This window comes from Lissotriton helveticus, chromosome 5_1 (genome assembly GCF_964261635.1).
Source record: "Lissotriton helveticus chromosome 5_1, aLisHel1.1, whole genome shotgun sequence".
Lineage (NCBI taxonomy): Eukaryota > Metazoa > Chordata > Amphibia > Caudata > Salamandridae > Lissotriton > Lissotriton helveticus.
Genome location: NC_136065.1, coordinates 581,520,276 through 581,538,243, shown reverse-complemented (window position 1 = coordinate 581,538,243; position 17,968 = coordinate 581,520,276). Strand labels below are relative to the sequence as shown.

At 41.0% G+C, this 17,968-nt stretch overlaps 1 protein-coding gene across 1 annotated transcript in view; it reads right to left on the bottom strand.

Moving 5' to 3' along the window:
* The window catches only part of SLC16A12 (solute carrier family 16 member 12), a 1,078,196-nt gene that overhangs the window by 134,719 nt on the left and 925,509 nt on the right, over positions 1-17,968 (bottom strand). Inside the window, exon 11 of the mRNA XM_078642924.1 lies at positions 3,131-3,722. Coding sequence (XP_078499050.1) covers positions 3,131-3,722 — 592 coding nt within the window. The remainder of the gene's footprint in view (positions 1-3,130; positions 3,723-17,968) is intronic.

The window sequence follows — 17,968 nt, the reverse complement described above, 5'->3', positions numbered from 1 at the left end:
TATGTTTCTTTTTGACAAGCCACCTTTAAAATGGCAGTGTTCTTAATGACAAGGGGCTGTCATGAAATAAAGTCACATAACACTACTTAACTAAGCAGATCAAGTGCATTTTACAAAGGATTCAACCATGATCAGCCGCTAACTTTGGGTACATATTATGAACTCTGAATCTTGCTATAGATCAAGATTCAGATGTTAATGGCTATGCCCTTGGTGGCCAAATATGTGACAATGAGGAATAACATACTATAAGCTCATGCTATTCCTCATTCTAGAATGCACAAAGAGATACTTTGAGCTCTTTCGTCTCTCGGCTTGTACAAGGTTCCCCTGTGGTAAATTGCAGGAGTGGACAAGAGAAATCCCATTTTGGACACAAACAAGAGTTGAGTCAAAAATGGTAAGTGCAGGTTTTTCGGCCTTCTGAGATTGGGGTCAAAGTGGTCTAGCATGGGACACATCCTGATTAGGAATGGCTTTCACCTCTTTTTTATTGATAGAAACAACAGAGAAATTATTACATTTTCTATTTGGAAACAAATAGATTTTGAGTGCAAACGGTTGTAGTTTTTCTGAGCCACAGTAATTCACAAACTGACCTCGTAGACATAAATACATTTACCTCATGTGATAATACTTCATAAATGTGTAGCATCCCAAAAGATTGTATGTTCCAAGGTTTGGTTAGCCTACCTACAGCTAGGAGTCCCGTCAAGAACAGTAGTATATAGCTTTCGAGGATACACAATGGAAGGTAATACCACCAAACTTCACCAGACTTCATGGTATGGTAGGAGAACTTGCTCTTTGATGAGGAAAAACTCATTTTTAGCAGATAAAAAAAAGTTGTGCAATGGCACAAACGTGCTAACTAAATGTGTAGCAGTACAATCCAAACAAATCGCATTGGAGACATATTGTAAAAAAAAAAAAAAAAAAGAAAACCAATTCACGTTTTTTAGGATTACTCATAAAAGATGTCACTGGCTCAAATGGAAAGGTATCATCTGGGAAAGTTCTGCGGGTACTCTTAGAATACCAGAACGTTTTTACATTGATGTATTGTCACAGACCTATTGGTCGGGTGGCTCCTCCCTTATGGAGGAGGAGCATTGTCCCACTGACAAATAAAATGATAATAAACCTCTTTATTATCATTTTATTTTCATTACTTCCAGCCGAGAGGTTAGGGCAGGGCAGGGCCATCCTGGCGAGCGCCATAGTGCAGGAGCAGTGTTTGTGCACTTGTAAGTGTGCATGTCTATTTGGCCCGCCGTCTCAGGCCAGCCAAACAAACATGCGCACTTGTGTTTCTCCAACCCAGTTGTGTTGTACAGCCAGGTTGGAGAATAGCCCCAGATCCCTGGGCCTGAGCGAGCATCAAGTCAGCCCACTCATACCAATCACTGCGCTGCTCTCATGCTGGTATTACCAGTATGAGAGCAGCGCTGTGATTGCCCCCTGGGAGCCTGTGCAGTGTCAGAATAAGAGTGCCGAGGCGGCGGCCGCACGAGAAAGGTACGTTTAAAAAAAGAAAAATTCCCCTCACCCCCATCTTCCTCCCATGTGTTGTCTCACCACCCGAAAATAGTAGCAACCGCCACTGCTTTTTTGATTTACAACTTTGGACCTGATTTTGAGTTTGGCAGACAAGGTAATCTATCACAAAGGTTGCAAACATGACGGAATACTAAACCCTCAGTCCACCCATGGGTTTGGTGGATACACAGTCAGATTTCCAATGGCGATGCCTAGGCGTATTAGGTTATCAGAGTAAGAGCATCATACTGCCGCCCTATTTAGAGCGGAAGACCTAATATCCTTTTTTTCCTGTGCACCGCGGCCAGTCACAAAGAGAAAAAAATAATGACACCCGCACCCTGGGAGAAAGACCAGAGTGTGGGGCCATGAGTTTTTTATTTTTCAGAAACAAATTCCGCTTTGAGAAATCTTCATTTATGTCCCATTTCAATGACAAAATTTGGGCTAGATGATAATTATTGCACACAAATTCCGTAAAAATTTCGATTTTTTTTTTGTGAGCAATGGAAAATGTTTGTAACTACGCAGGCGGAGCCACACTTGTTTCAATATCGCAAGCGCTATCATGCTCGCCTTAACCACGCATATGCCTTAACCACCCACATGCGTGTTTAAGGCAGTGCACGGTCTAGCTGCTGCCTGGGATGGGCAGAAGCAGGAAGGATCAGGAGAGGAGGCAGAACAAGGTGAGGTAAGTGGGGCTGTGGGGGGATCTGGAGGTCGCTTTCGGAGGGGGGCAGGGTACTTAAGGGAAGGAGCAGGTTTTTAGGGCTCAGTGAGGGGTACTTTTAGGAAGGGGGCAGGTTTGTAGGGCTCAGGGCACGCGGTGGAGGTTTGGGTAGTTTTAAGGCCTTGAATTGGTGGGAAGTTTTTTTAGGAACGGGGCGGTTTTAGGACTCAGGGCAGGGGGATCCGATAGTTTTTTAATTGGGGGCAGGGTTTTAGGCTTCAGGGCAGTGAAAGGGGTTAGGATAGTTTTAGGGACAGCGCGGGGGCATGGGTCAGGGTAGTGTATGTTAAGGGGCAGGATTTTAAGCCTCAGGGGAGAGGAAAGGGGTAGTTTTCAGGTTAGATTTTGGGCCTCAGGGTGAAGGGGGTTTATAATTTAGGGCTTAGGGCAGTGGCAGGCTGGGTCAGAGTAGTGGTGAAGCTAACCACGCATACCCCCTTACGGTTCATGCCTTTACAGCGAAACATTCCTTTACCATGCATTGTAACGGCATGCATGGTAAAGGAATGCTTTGTTAAGATGCATTTGTGGTTTGGGCTGCGTGGTAGACATACGTGTGGTTTAGCCATGTGTGCCTCTATTGTACATATAATTCAGTCTTCTCCTTTCACAACGTGCTACTCCTTTCACAACGTGCTACATAAAATATTAGTGGTTTGTTGATTCTGTAGAGGGGTAAAACTTTTTAAGACTAACAGAAAAAAAAACATATTTTGGTTATATGGATATGCACATCAGCTTTTGGTGCACCTTTAGATCGATCCACAGGCTGACTGTGTTGCACTTTTCTTCATCACCATTCTTAACAAAAGAAATGTATGAAAACGGTCTTTATCAAAGTATTTAAAGTCACCTTACCTTCTGTCCGTCAGCCATCCGAAAGTGATGTTCCCAACAATGTCAACACCCCCGAGAATTGACATGAGGAAAGCAGCTTCTTGATTGCTCACACCAATACTTAGTGAATAAGGCACCAGGTAGACAAAAGGGGGGCTGCAGCCATATGCTAGAAATAGAAAGGAAACTGCTAATATTATAAAGTCTGGTATCAACAAAAAGTGGTACTCTTTCTGTGAGCAGTAGCATAGGCTCTTATGATTACAGTCTTCAGGTAGAGGGAAACATGCTGAAGTCTGATTTGCATCTTTAAGTTCTGGATCAGAAGCATATTGTTCCTTGAGAAGCTCTTGAGAGTTCCTGTTTTTTTTCTTGATTGCTATGGGTCGCATCAATGCCCCACAAACACACAGGTTGGAAACAAAACCTCCCATAATAAGTAATGCTCCACGCCAAGAATACTGTTCAATGAGCAGCTGCACCACTGGTGCTAGAACAAATGTACCGATTCCGCTCCCCGACATGGCAATCCCATTTGCCAAGGCTCTCCGTTCATTGAAATACTTGCCAACCATAGCTATTGCGGGACTGTAACAAAGTGCAAATCCGAGTCCTGGCAAAGAAAACCAAAATGTTAGACAGACATGAATATATAACATCTATTGTGTTATCTTAATAAACAACAGACACAATAAAGGCAGTTTATGATAGGTGGCTCACTGCGGGCAAGTTCTGATTACATTTCACTATCCACGAGCCAATTTAAATTTCAGGTTCTGAATTGTTAACATATATTCGTGGTTAGGGGCTTATAATCTGGAATTCGAGACAGGTTGAAGGATGCATTATATCAGGAATCTTTAACAAGGTAAACAAGTGCATTTAGATATGATATCGTATTACAGGTATTGATATGATACTGTTGGAGGCATAGGACACTACTCAAGGGTTTGTAATAATGTAGGTTTTCAGGACAGCTCTGCGTGTAAATTTGCATTGTATTAGATTGACAACTTTTACCTTGATCATTTCAATGCATTATATTAAAGTTATTGTAAAAGTTGGGATTGGCTGCTACAAATTATCAACCACTTTAACATCATTTTAGCAGTAAATCACATTTTTGTTTTAATTCTAATTATTCTATACATTTAAAGAATTAGCTGGTTTTCAAACATTACAAATACCATGCAAGAATTTTTCCTACAAAATGAAAAGTGGTATTTGTTTTTTTTCCCTGTGTTTTATTGAGTCCTCATAGAACCTCTGGGGAGAGGATGTGGCCTAACGGCTAGGGCGGTCGACCACGAAGCTGGGGAACCTGGTTCGAGTCTCGGCAGAGATGCTCAACATCCTGTGATTCTGGGTAAATCACTTTATCTCCTTGTGCCTAACAAAACAAAATGAATGTGTCCATCTGTAACGCAACTGGTGCTCATGTAAAGTGCTCTGATACCTTCGGGTCTAGGTTGAGCTATATAAAAAAAAACTTTAAAAAAAAACCTCACATGATTCTTTAATCAGATAAGACACATGCAATGCTCTCCAGATATGATCCAACGCCAGTTGTCTCACAGTGAAATCCAAGGCCCTAAGGTCACTCTAGCCAAAGAGGTATAATCACAGGACACTACTAGGGTACAACATTCTGCCTATGGGGTCCCATATACATTGATTGTGAGATTTATCCCCTCTCAACCATTTTCCTTTCCATTTCATACATAAAGACCACTGATCACCACCAGTCTGACAATTCAGGGGACTCTGGACAGGACCACCTCTTATAAATCTCTCTATTTGTCCAGAGAAGTAGTTCTCATTACTTAAGCTTTTTAGAGGCAGATGTGGTGTGTCTCCACGAGACCTGTTGTACGGGTGAATTGACTAGTGATGATTTTATCATTCACCTTCAAGGAGGGTACATGCCAAGGAAGAGGGGTGGCATGTCTACTGTCTAACAAGATCCAATGGTGATATGAATGTTATAAAGAGCCGAGTAACTTATTTTTGGCAGTACCCTTATCTAATTTTGATGGAAATCTGAGAATGCTCCTGCTAATGTTGATAATGCTTATATCCTGCCAGAGGCCTCTTATGATGTTCTTGTAAGTGAGGTATTTTCCCATACTAAAAAAGCATGTGATAAGGAGTTTCCTCACATATATTTTTGGTAGGGGATCTGATTTGTAAGATATCTAATTTTACTTTAGATCGGTTATGGGAGAAAGAAAAAGAGGAAGCCATGCTGATACCACAAGCTCTTTTTACCCCCAAAATGAGAACTACCAAGAGAGGGAAAATATTAGCGTGTGGGCTGAGAAAGGTCGATGGTATCTCAGCGAGCTGCAGTTACCTTCCGTCTTTACACCAGCTTATATACCTGAAACTCCAGGGGAAGCGCCTATTTTGGACTATGTGGCAGTAGGAAGTACTTCCGTCTTTTTACAGAGTAACTTAAAGGTCTCCGACTCCTTTCTTATTGATCATAAGATTCTAACTCTTCCAGTAAATTTTAATATGACACTGATTAGTTCTTGGGGGATGGATGGTCAGTCCACTAGGTTTGATAAGAAAACAGAGAGAAGTCATAGGTATTATAAGGCAATTCCAGGCTTTAGAGGTACCCTAGAGGCTTATATATCTCTAGTCTGGTTGGTCAGGAAAAGCAATAGAACATTTTAATACTCTTATGCAGTAATTAGCTGAAACTGTAAAAGAAGTGAACCCAAAGGAAAGTCTGAAAAGGGCTTCCAATCCCCTTCTCTGGTTAAATTGTTAAATAAATGGGCCAGTTTTATCTACGGACTCTACGCAGCAAATGAGGTTGCTACCAAATATTTTATATTAAAGGAAAATTCTGCTCTGTATGGTCCGTCCCCTGAAAAAGAAATAGAACCTGTAATTAGGGAATGCGTATTTCAGCAGCAGTGGGACCCGATGAAATACCAATAACTGTCATAAAACAAAATGGTCCTCTTGGAAGAAAAATTCTCCACCTGGTTTTCAAATGTTGTTATGAAAGAAAAATGGTTCCCCCCCTCTTGGAAGGGGAGTATCATAGTTCTACTCTTTAAGAAAGGAGACTGTACCCTACCAGAAATCTATTGTCAGATCACACTTATTGAAACAGTGGGTAAAGTCTTCACCAAATGCCTACTGACCCAGATTGGTGAATGGGCAGAAGTTCATAAAATTATACCTATGAAGCAAACTGGGCTCAGGGCAAAGCATAGAACGATTGATAATATGACCCTCGGGTACTAAAAAAATATGTTAAAGTTAGAGCTGGAAAGTTATACACAGCTTTTATCGACTTCTCCACAGCATTAGATTAAGTAGATCGTCCTATGCTGTGGAGTACGTTTTTTTAATTTGTGTATGCCGGGTACCCTTTTAGAGCTAATTTGCGCCCTCCATACGGATACTTGGTGTAGAGTTTTATTGAGTGGGGAAAGAGTTTTATCGCAAGCTATCCCTACTGTAAATGGGTTTATTTATTTATTTTGAAGCTTATAAAGCGCTCGGCTACCCCCGGCGGGGTGTCCCGGCACTCCCGGGTTAAAACAAGGATGTTTGCTTGCCCTCCTACCCTTCCCCTATATATTTCAGACCTCTCTGATCATTTAGCCAGAAGTGAGGGCATTGTCCCGATACTTAGGGGAAACGCTATCCCTACTGTAAATGGGTTAAAACACGGATGCTTGCTTGCCCTCCTGCCCTTCTCCCTATATATTTCAGACCTCTTATCATTTAGCCAGAAGTGAGGGCATTGTCCCGATACTTTGGGGAAAGACGATTGTGTGCCTACTTCAGGCAGACAACATAATAATTCTAGATCTTTCCTCTAAGGGATTAAATAGCCATCTGCAGGCACCCCAAAAATTTGCTGAGGCTCACTACTTAAAGATCAATGTATCCAAAAGCAAAATTATGTGTATGGATGGGAGGAAGAAGCTGAAATATGGACACTTTGTGTGGTCTCTAAGTGGTCAAAAAATGGAAACTGTATAATCGTATATTTTTAGGGGGAAGATAGTGTGCGTAAATTTAAGCGTCAAAACCCACGTAGAAAATAATATGTCTAAAGATACTTCTCAGGCTAAATGTCTAGGCACCTTTTATAGGCCCATTGGGAGTAGACATTTTGCACTTTTATTTGAGGTCTTCCATGCTAAGATTCCAGCCTCCTTTTTGTATGGTACAGAACTTATAGGCGTATCGAAATGGGGCTTTTTAAACATGATGGAGGGTTAAAGTCTTAGAAGCCTAACCTCAGCTAATGTGGCATTTTCTGTGGCCATCCTTAGGTTCGAATTTGGATTGAGAAGCGCCTGGGTACAGGGCATCGGAGGGCCTCAGGTTCTGGTTGCAAAAAGACATTTTCGATGGTCTAAAAGAAAAAATCATGAACCTATTGAAATGTTATGATTGCAATAGATTTGTTGGTTGCAATTAGACCAGTTTTTGATTTTTACTTGGGCGCTGCACCACTTCAAAGCTACTTTATAACAAGCCATCTTGTCACAGAGTTTTCGTACGGACAGCAAGGCCTGTTTTTTAAAGAAGTGTTACCATTCGGCTATTGATTCCTGTTTGATAAACAAAGCACAGGCTTATAATTTGTGGAATGTGCCATATGAAGTGTAACATTTTTGCATACTGTTGAGGAAGGGCTTGCTATTTTTAAATCCCCTCCTGGCTAAATGGTATGGTTCATCAACGATCTGAAACCTGTGCAAAAACGGTTCTCAAGATAATTGTCTATTATTTATCTGTCCTACTTTGCTATTATGTCAGCGTCAATTAGTGAGGCAAATATGTTTACAGTTATCTAACCTTTCAGACTCTGCAGTATTTCAGTCACCTTATGATCCTCCTAATTAAATATTGTGTAGGGCAATTTTTTATGTTTGTGTTTTCTAAGGTTATATTAAGGTATATCAGTTTGTAGGTTGTAGGGGCTGATATATTTTCTTATGTTGGCGATTTTTATCTTCTATGTATTAGTCATTTATATTGTTCGATTGCATTTTTGTGGTATATCATTTTTTTTTCTATATATATTTCCTAACCCTCTAATGGCATGGAAGTCACTTTATATTCTGAACTCCATAACGTGCTGCTGCTTTTTGGAATCTTGTTGAATGAAAGTTTTTCTAAATTTGGGTATTGTTTATGATGGGGTCGAATATTTTATTATGCGCAAACAATTGTAAATTAGAATCATCTTATTTATATGTATGTAATTTTGTGATTTATGTGGACCTCTTTGGAGTTCTGTAATCATAAATACAAATAAAATTGAAACTTTAAACTTGAGTAGTTCTCACTAGTAGAATTGGGAGTTTATGTGCCTTGAACATATGTTTGAAAATAAAAGTAATCACATTAAGAACAAGCCCAAACGTTTAATGCACGAAAAGTGGTATTTGGCACATTAAACATTTGGGCTTGTTCTTAATGTGATTACTTTTATTCTTCCAACATATGTTTATGGCATGTAAACTCCCAATTCCACTCTTAAGAACGAAATAGTTACTTACCTGTACGTGTAGTTTTACAGTATGAAGATGTTTCTGGATTCGGCAGCTGTGCATTATTTTGCCATCTACTAGTTGGGTGGAGGATATTCTCTTTTACGGATCTTTTTAGGTTTTTTTTTATTACAGGCATTGTTGCCCGTAATTTGGTGGTTTGCCCTTCCCCTCATTTTCTCAAATATATCATCTTCAGAATCTTTTTTTCCCTATTGACGAGCTGGAGTGCATGTTTATTTTGTCTTACTGCATATTGTGAGCATTTAAAATATCCCCCCTGAAACGGTTTGGAAGGTACACCACTTTGAGGAGGTGGAAGAGTGACGTGTGAATCAAGAAAATTATTCAAACTCTAAAACTATACCTATAGGTAAGTAGCCATTTCATCCAGCAGCATGAATCTTTTCCGGGTTCACATGTGCTTGTCCTTCCTGAATTGCTTAGTTCCATCCAGGTAGTTCATTACTGTTTTTCAAGAGTAGGCAAAGCTCTATATGCTTGTGTCATTGGCTATTGTTTGAAACCTGGTAATAGAATGGATTGGTTTGCTTGTAAAAACAATGTGACGGTTGACAGGAACTGTGAATCAGTTTGCATGGGCATTCTATCCTTATGGATCTGCAAGTAAGCTTCCTGTGTACTTAGCACTTGAACTTCCCTTACTCTGGGCAGTAACTTTATTACAATTAGGAATGCTGTTTTTAGGGTTAATTTGGTCAAAGTCTACCAGGTAGCACAGCTGTCTGGTTTTCTCAAGACATCTTCAGGACATTCAGAAAGCTTCCCCGAGAATGCATTCCTCCCATTGCTTACCATTGGCTTTGTAATCTACTTTTGCTTGCTATCTACTTCCTGTCTTTAAATGTTGTAGGCTGTCCAGCTTGAGTTTGCCGCTTGCCTGGGTCATAGATTTATTTACTATATCCTTTTGAGTGCTCCCTTTCTGTGGACAGGTCATTAAATTTTGTTCTTCCCTTGTCTCATTTGCTGTGCATTCAAAGACGGAGGTCAAATGTCAGGCTCAGTCTTCTGTGGGAGCTTTGTGTTTACCTTTTGTTTCTCGGACTTCAAAGTGAGAGAACTTATGTGACAATCTTGCTGTGAAAATGCCTTTTTTTCTAGCACACGACAAAGTTTAAATGTCCGTAAATGCACTGTGCAGCTATTTCAGTATTAAAAAAAATTAGGAAAGCGCAAATGTTTTGTAATTCTGAAGTGGGGTGGATACAAATATTTTAATGTGATCAAAATAAATGAATACACTAGGTGATGACTTTTCCACACTTTTATCGTTTCTGAATTGTAAAACTGTGTGCTCGTTCAAAGGTAATAGTCATTTCAATTGAAAATAAATGTGTTGTCTGTAATGCTACTCCACTTTTTGCCACTCCACTCTACTCTGCACCACTCCATGCCACTGCACTGTACTCTGTACCACTGCACTCTATGCCATTCCACTCTAGGGCACTGCACTTTACTCTGCACCACTCCACTGTGCACAACTGCACTCCATGCCACTTCAGTCTATGCCTCCGTACTCTCCTGTGCACCGCTCTACTTTATGTCAATGTAGTCTACGCCATGCTGCACCACTGCACTTTGTGCCACTCCACTCTACTCTACCCTGCACCAATCAATTCTACACCACTCCACGCCATTCTACTCTGCAACACTCCATTCTATGCCACTGCACTCTAAGTCAATGCACTCTACTCTGTACCACTCCACTCTAAGCCAATCCACTCCATGCCACTCTAATGTATTTTGCACCACTGCACTCTATGCCACTCTAATCTGCTTTACACCACTCTACTCTGTTCCACTCCACTCTACCTTGCACCACTCCACTTTATGACATTGCACTCAACTCTGCAACATTCCACTCTATGCCAATGCACTCCATGCCCCTCTACTCCACTCTGCTCCACTTCACTCTATGCCACTCCACTTTATGCCACTGTACTCTATGCCACTGTACTCTACTCTGAGCCACTCTACTCTACACCACTGAACTCTAAACCACTCTACTTAAAACCAATACACTCTATGCCAGTGCACTCCACACCAATCTACTCTGACCCACTGCACTCTACACCTCTATACTCTACACCGCAACCCTCTACTCTACGTGACTCACTTTCTGCCGCTGCACTCTATGTCACTCAACTCTACACGACTGCACTCTATGTCATTGAACTCTAAGCCACTCTGTTCTACTCTGGACCACTGTACACTACGTCACTGCACTCTATGCCACTCTACTCTACATCACTGAACTCTACGACACTCTACACTGCAGCACTGCACTATAAGCCATTAAACTCTATGCTACTCTTCTTTGAACCACTGGACTCTATGCCACGCAGTCAACTCTGCACCACTATACTCTAAGCCACTCGACTGCACTCTATGACAATGCGCTCGACACCACAACACTCTACACCAATCTACTCTGCATCACTCCACTCTATGCCACCTCACTCTACGCCACTGCACTCTGCACCATACTACTGCGCAGCACTCCTCTCTACAGCCCTGTACTTGATTCTCCTCTGCACCACTCTACTCTACACAACTACACTATACACCACTCTTCTCTAATCGATACCACTGCACTCTACGACACTGCTTTCTACACTACTTTATGCTGCGCACTACACTCTGTGCCACTCCACTCTACTCTGCACCATTGCACTCTATGCCACACCTTTCTACACAGCAGCAAGCCATCCTACACCACGCCACAAACATTTAGTCACGCTAAACAGCAGCCACGCTGGTGTATAATATGACTAAAACAGGTTGGCAAAGATTATAGCTCATGCATAGTCAAAACCTATTTGCTTTGAAAATGCTTGTTTTTTTCTGCTTAATGCAGTAGCAGGAATGGTTCCATCATCAGTTCAGTGTATGCTACTATGGCTAACAGGTGAAGGTTAAGTTAGGTTCTCGTCTAATAAATATGTTAGATATGTTATGACTATAGTGTGTTATGTTCTGGCAACCAGAATGAGGCTGACTGGTGATAAATTCGTCCCTTTTGCATTGATAGGTCTTGTAGAACTGGTAGCATTATTATTTTCTCCTGTGACATTTGTGTAGGAGCTTTGGGTTTGTCTTGCACACTGTAGTGCTATCAAAGGAGTGTCATGGGAGATCATCTGTACTTATTGATTAATAGTGGCATCAGTGGTATTGGGGCAGAATTGTATTCAAATTTGTTTGACCAGTCTATTGATAGAGCATTTCATTGGGACCAGTGGCGTGAATGCCTGGAGGTGAAGTTTTGAAATTTCTCATTATTTGGTGTTGTGACTAGATCCATTTCTGGTGTGCCTAAGTGTAGAAATACATTTTGGGGTCCTTGCTGCTTCATTACCCATTTGTGTAAAATGGCTACATGTGTGCTTAGTCTGTTTGTACGTTTTGCATCCTGGTATGTGTATTGCCAGCAATGTAATTTTCCTTGGAATGGTCCATTTCCAGATGTCTTGGGCTAGTGCTGACAACACATGGTACTTTGTTCCTCTTGCATGTTGAGGTAAAACAATACAGTTGTGTTGTCCTATAGAATAAGCACTCTTCCCTTTTATCGGTGATGCAAAGACTTTTAGAGCTAGGAAAACTATCTTTAGTTCCAATACATTTATGTGCTGTACTGATTACTCTGATTTACACATGCCATTGTGCACCCCTCATCGTGTGTGGGATACATCCATGGTGATGGTCGCTAAAGGAAATGGTTGTTCAAAAGGTCTTACAACTGCTACATTGTTTACATTCGAGTAATTGGAGGTCTGAGTAATAACAACTAGATCCTCTTGGCTCTCTCTTGCCTGTGACCATTGGTTTTGAATCCATATTTTAGTAGGCCTCATATGTATTTTGTCAGGTGGTATTGGTGGAATACATGAGGCCATCTTGCCCATTAGTTTTGTAACTGTTTCTCAACTATCCTCACTGTCAAAGATTGTCCTTTCTGTTAAAAGCAAACTTGTCTGGCAATGCATTGATGCTGACAGCAGTTGGAAATGCTTTCCCCTCTCTAAAGTGGAGGCTTGATCTTAAAAAGATTTTTTATATCTCTGGTATTGGAGATGATTTTTCTATGTTTATCAAGAACCCAGTAGTGCACACACTGTGAATAACTGTCACTGTAATCTTTTATAATTGTTTGAACAAGCTCTCCTTTAATAAAGGTCTAGGTATGAGTATACATGTTTTCACTCCTCTGTGATATGGTGCTACTGCTGCAAGACATGCTAGATGCTAACATTATCACAAAATGAAGTTATTTGATTTGATAGTGTACATGATTGAAAATTAAGCAAAGTAATCTCTTGTGTTTCTTGCTCGTTGGCATGCGCATGTAGGTTTCCTTGAGGTCAATTGTCACCATATAGTTCTGATTTTGCAGACCCCTTGAAGTGTAGTCAATTTGAACTTTTGTGTCTTTATGAAAGGGTTCAAGAATCTGGATCCAAAATTCATTTAAACATTTTGTCAAGTTATGATACCGGAAAATACACACGGTAGATATCCAGGTTGATCTATTTTCTTGGTACTTTTTCCATTGCTTGTTTCTGCAGGAGCTCCTCTGCCTCCTGTTGCAAGCATTGTAGGTTTTCCTTTGTTTGCTTTCTCCTTTTTGGTTTAACATTTGGAGATTTCTTGGGAGTTTGATACAATGACTGTGTTGAAAAATCTTCAAACTCTATTAGTCTGTAGTGATTGACCTCCAGTCCTGGAGCAAACCTTGGGTTCTGCCCCAACAAGTGTTATGTGGTGAGGCTGTCCTGTGGGCAAGTTATTTGTTATGATGAGGCTGCATCTCTCGAAGGCTGTCCCCTACCTGTAGCTATGCCAGCAAAAGGCTTCCTTGGTTTTGTTTAGAATTGCCACTGTGGTGGCATTGATTGTTGTGTACCACCCTTGCTGGTAGGATGTCTGCAGCATAGGTATTTGGAAGCCTTCACTTTCCAAACACCTTCTTATTGGGGGATCGCCCCTTCTTAAGTTGCTGCACAACTACAGGGCACTCATGGCCATAGCAGTCTCATTGTCTTTCTCAAGCTGCTGTAGAATGTCATCGACCATTGTTCCACCTAGGTGCGCCTCTGTAAAGGGAATGTTTATGACATATGCCTGCATCTGATGTATTGAAGCCTGAAACACGTAGCCAGCACAACTCCTGAGGACAGTGCTTAATTGTCTGCTTGCCATGTCAGTGGCATTCAAAGGAGACTAAAGGCAGTTGTTCGAGATGGCTTTGTCTTCTTCTGTAATGGAGCTTGCCCTCTTTTTGTGTTGTTCAAGGAGGTGTTACATTAATTCCCTGATTCCTCCAACCGTTGAAGTGCATAGTAATTAAGGAGTTTGCAATCTTCCACTGCATGGTTACTCCTCTCTACACTTTCACCCTAGCCTCTCCATCTTTTTGCTTTCGTTTTTTGTGGTGTAGCGTGCCCACTTCTGTTTTTCACTGGTTCAGAGTGTGGTAGATTGGAATGCAGCATGCACATTACAGCCTTCGGCACTATGATCTCTTAGCAAGCAAAGGATGCAGACTCTATGACTGCCCTTTAGTGTACTTTTCTAATGGTAGTGTTCTCTATGTCTATCAATAATTCCTTCCCTCTCCCCACTTGGGTTCACATTTTTCGAACCCTCGCTCGACGATCTATGTGGTGAACCTACTTTTTTCAGTGGCTATCAATTGTCTTCAGTGTCTTCTCACTTTCTGTGTCATTCGGTCATTAGCAATGTTTTTGCAGGACAATCTGTTGCCTTTCCCATGAAGCTCTCCTCGATTAACCTAGATCTCCTGCTTCTGCTTCCAGTTCTAACGGCAGAAAAAATAATCTGGAGTCGGTGGCCATGCACTAAGGTCTTAGGGGCGTACGTCTGAAATCATAAGGGGGTGGGCACACCACCAAATTGTGGCCAATGACACCCATTATGCAAAAAAGAGAAAAAAGGACAAAAAGAGAAAATTCTGGAAGCAACCGCTAGATGGATGAATAATGCAGAGTATGTGAATCCAGAAAACAGTTTGTGAAATATGTGTGAGCTAAATAGCTCAACTTCTCAGACCTCAATGAGGCTCAGACATGCTGGGGCATATTTACAATGAAATGGCGCAGTGCTGCAAGCAATTTTGCTGCACCAAGCTGCGTCATTTAAAAAAAGCAGGAGTTTGCCATATTTATAAGAATACAGCGAATCCGTGTGCTCTCCCCTGCGCCGGCGCACAAATAGAAGCCGTGATCCAACATAAGCACCCTTACACCATGCATTGAAGGGATGATTGCAATTGTGCAGGAAGGGCCACTTTCCTGCACAAAAACAATCATTAATGGTGTTTTGCTCCTTCTATGTGTCCTGCAGATTGAAGGACACATAGAAAGAGCAAAAATGAGGAGAGAAATAAAAGTATTTCTCCTTGTTGCTCCACTTTAAAGCCTCCCCTGGAAAGGTGTTAGTTTTTGGTGCTGCCTCAGATTTACGAATCCTTGCAAATCTAGGGCAGTGTCAAAAGGCCATGGGTGTTGCGTGGGAACAGCCACAGAAACACCCATCCCACACCCCTTTGACACAGAGTACTGCCTGAAAGAGGGCCATATTTTCAAGGTTGTGTGAAGCCACGCAAAGTGGCTTTGCGTGGCCTTGTAAATATGGGACACCACACAGCGCCACTGGAGTGTAAAAAAAGTGAAGCTCCGGTGGCGGTGTAGGCTTGTAAATATGCCCCACAGTATTCTGTTTCTTCTGGTTCCACTGTTGACACAGGTAAGTAGAATCCGAGCAAATGGACTGAATGGGGCAGTTGAAAAGCATATGGTCAAAAGAGTAAGTTGCAATAATGAACTGGGCCCCCAACAGTAAATATTTGAAAAGAAGGGATTTTGTCACAGAATAGGACTATGTTTCAGACCTTAAGGGAAATTGAAGTGGGGCGTACATATTTTAAAGAATTATTAAATAATGAAAACATATTTATGATAGAACTGCTAACATCTCATGAAGATATATTTTTCCTCCCCATCATTGTAGACATTAAAGTTTGGCACTGATTCAATGTGATTTCTGAAAAAACACACTTCTGTTATATTAATTGCGAGAAACCAGTTTCTAGAGGATACAAGGTAAATGGCATTCACCAAATCTTCAAATTCGATTTAGTGCAGGACATTTTTTTGAAAATTGTATTCACAAAGTTGTTTTGGCCCTGTTTCCCTGATGTTACTGGACCTGATCTGGTATGGAATATTGAGTAGGGAATATTTCCTAATATCGTAGTCAAAATATCAAAAGCAAAAATATTGAAAGATAGACACAGGTCGGGAAGTATAGATGTAATATTCTTAAATCCACATCTACATACATTCAAGATACATATTTTGTCAAGCTGCATGTGGATTTAGGTATGGAAAATCACATATACATACTTAAGTGTTGATATTTTTGTCCTCGAAATGTTGGCTACGATATTAAGGTATAACAATATTTCACATTTCAGATTCAGGTCCCACATCACTCTACCTAACCCTTTTCCCTTCTATCCTATCCAACTCCTGATTTTGTTCCCTTCTTACTTTTACACTTATGCATTCTCCATATCTCAAATCTACTCCAGCCTTTTTCCTCCTCTTTGTGTTTTGATTTTTTTGTTCACCATCCTTTCCCACTGCGTTCACTCTCATTTTTTTCCCAAGCTATATATAATCATATTTTTCACCCTCTTCTTTTTCTGAGGCATGCATTGGGAAAACTCCTTGAATTCCATCTCATAGACTTTCTACCATAGTCCACCCCCCTTTACCATTCTTCCCCTTCTTTCCACTATTATTTTTCCATAGTCTACGGGAGCAAAATTAATTTTCCTTCCATTTTCCACAACGTACCCCTTTTTCCCTGTGCAACTCATTTCTTCAGCCTGATGTCCACCTTCAATTCTCCATCACTGCTTCCTGATTACAGTTAGGTTTACAGTAGAGAAAGTAAATGGACTACTATAACCTCAACTTTTTTTTGTGCTTGACTTTACTTGTATGTTTAACGGACCTGAATCACAATGAAAAGTCATACATTGCACCTCACCAACCACTCCTATGCAGAGGTAGAAAAGTACTTCTGGGAATTTACAAACATTCCTATTAGAAGGCCTGAAAAGCTGTGCCCGCTGCAACTTTCCAGGTATGCTCCTGGGAATATCATGTAAACATCTCTTATTTCCCCTTTTAAGAGTTATACGAATGGCATTTGTCAAACGAAGCCCCTGCACAAATGCATAGTGTCTTTTTCTTTTTCTCTATGGGGAAAACCCTTTGCTTACACCCCACAAAATTTGGGGTGTTATGTTGACCTTCCAGGCTTGGAAATTGAGTTACTCCAGCGTCTTGCTGGAGTAAATGTTTGACCATTTCCAGGATAGAAAATGGTCAGAGGAGTTTGTGAATGCCATTTTTGTTGGCTTTTAAAAGCATGGCTTATACAAACTCCCAAGGCCAACCATGTCTTAAAGCTAACATCTTCCATCCTTTGTGTGAGTTGTATTACTCTACAATAGTACACAGTTGTGCTGTACTGTAAAACAGTAGGAAAATTATTTATGCCCGATGGTTATTGTTTTGTGAATGGCTGACAGATGTAAATAGAGCCCACCACTTTGTTTTGTCAGCATCAGCAGCTGCCACTAGTTTGGTCACCACGGAGCGGGACGCCGAAATCCTGTATTTTTGCCAGCATCACATGGAGGACTGCAAGTCACAGGATACAACAGTACGCCCAGGAGGAGGGGATTGTCTCTGCAGGTGCTTTTAAGCACGTTTGTTCACAGCAGCAAATTCCATTTCAGAATGTACTCCAAGAAACCTGTACTCTACAACTCACATTTAGGATGGGCTATATAAACTACAGTATAGAAGCAAAACTGTCCAGTGCAGGTCTGAATCATGACTGAGAAACCCTATTAGCTTTGGTGGTTCCCTGGAGAATTTAAATACTGGAAAATATCTTGTTATAGCAGGGGATTTAAATGCGACATTCAAACCAGTAGATTTTATTCACAATCTTATGCAAGAAGACGCAGAAAGGGGTATTCCAAGATTGCAAAAATCCCCTTTAAAGAGAAGCTCGAATACGTGCGTGCAGTGGGTGCACAATCCCAGATAAACAGGCAAATTACACATTCACAAGGGCAAACTTTAGAAATAGGATAAACTATATATTGCTTGATCTAAATGTATGGTCCAACTTACAGGACCAGAAAGTCATCAATAAAACTGCAGAGACCATGACACCCTTACCCTTGAGCTGAAGA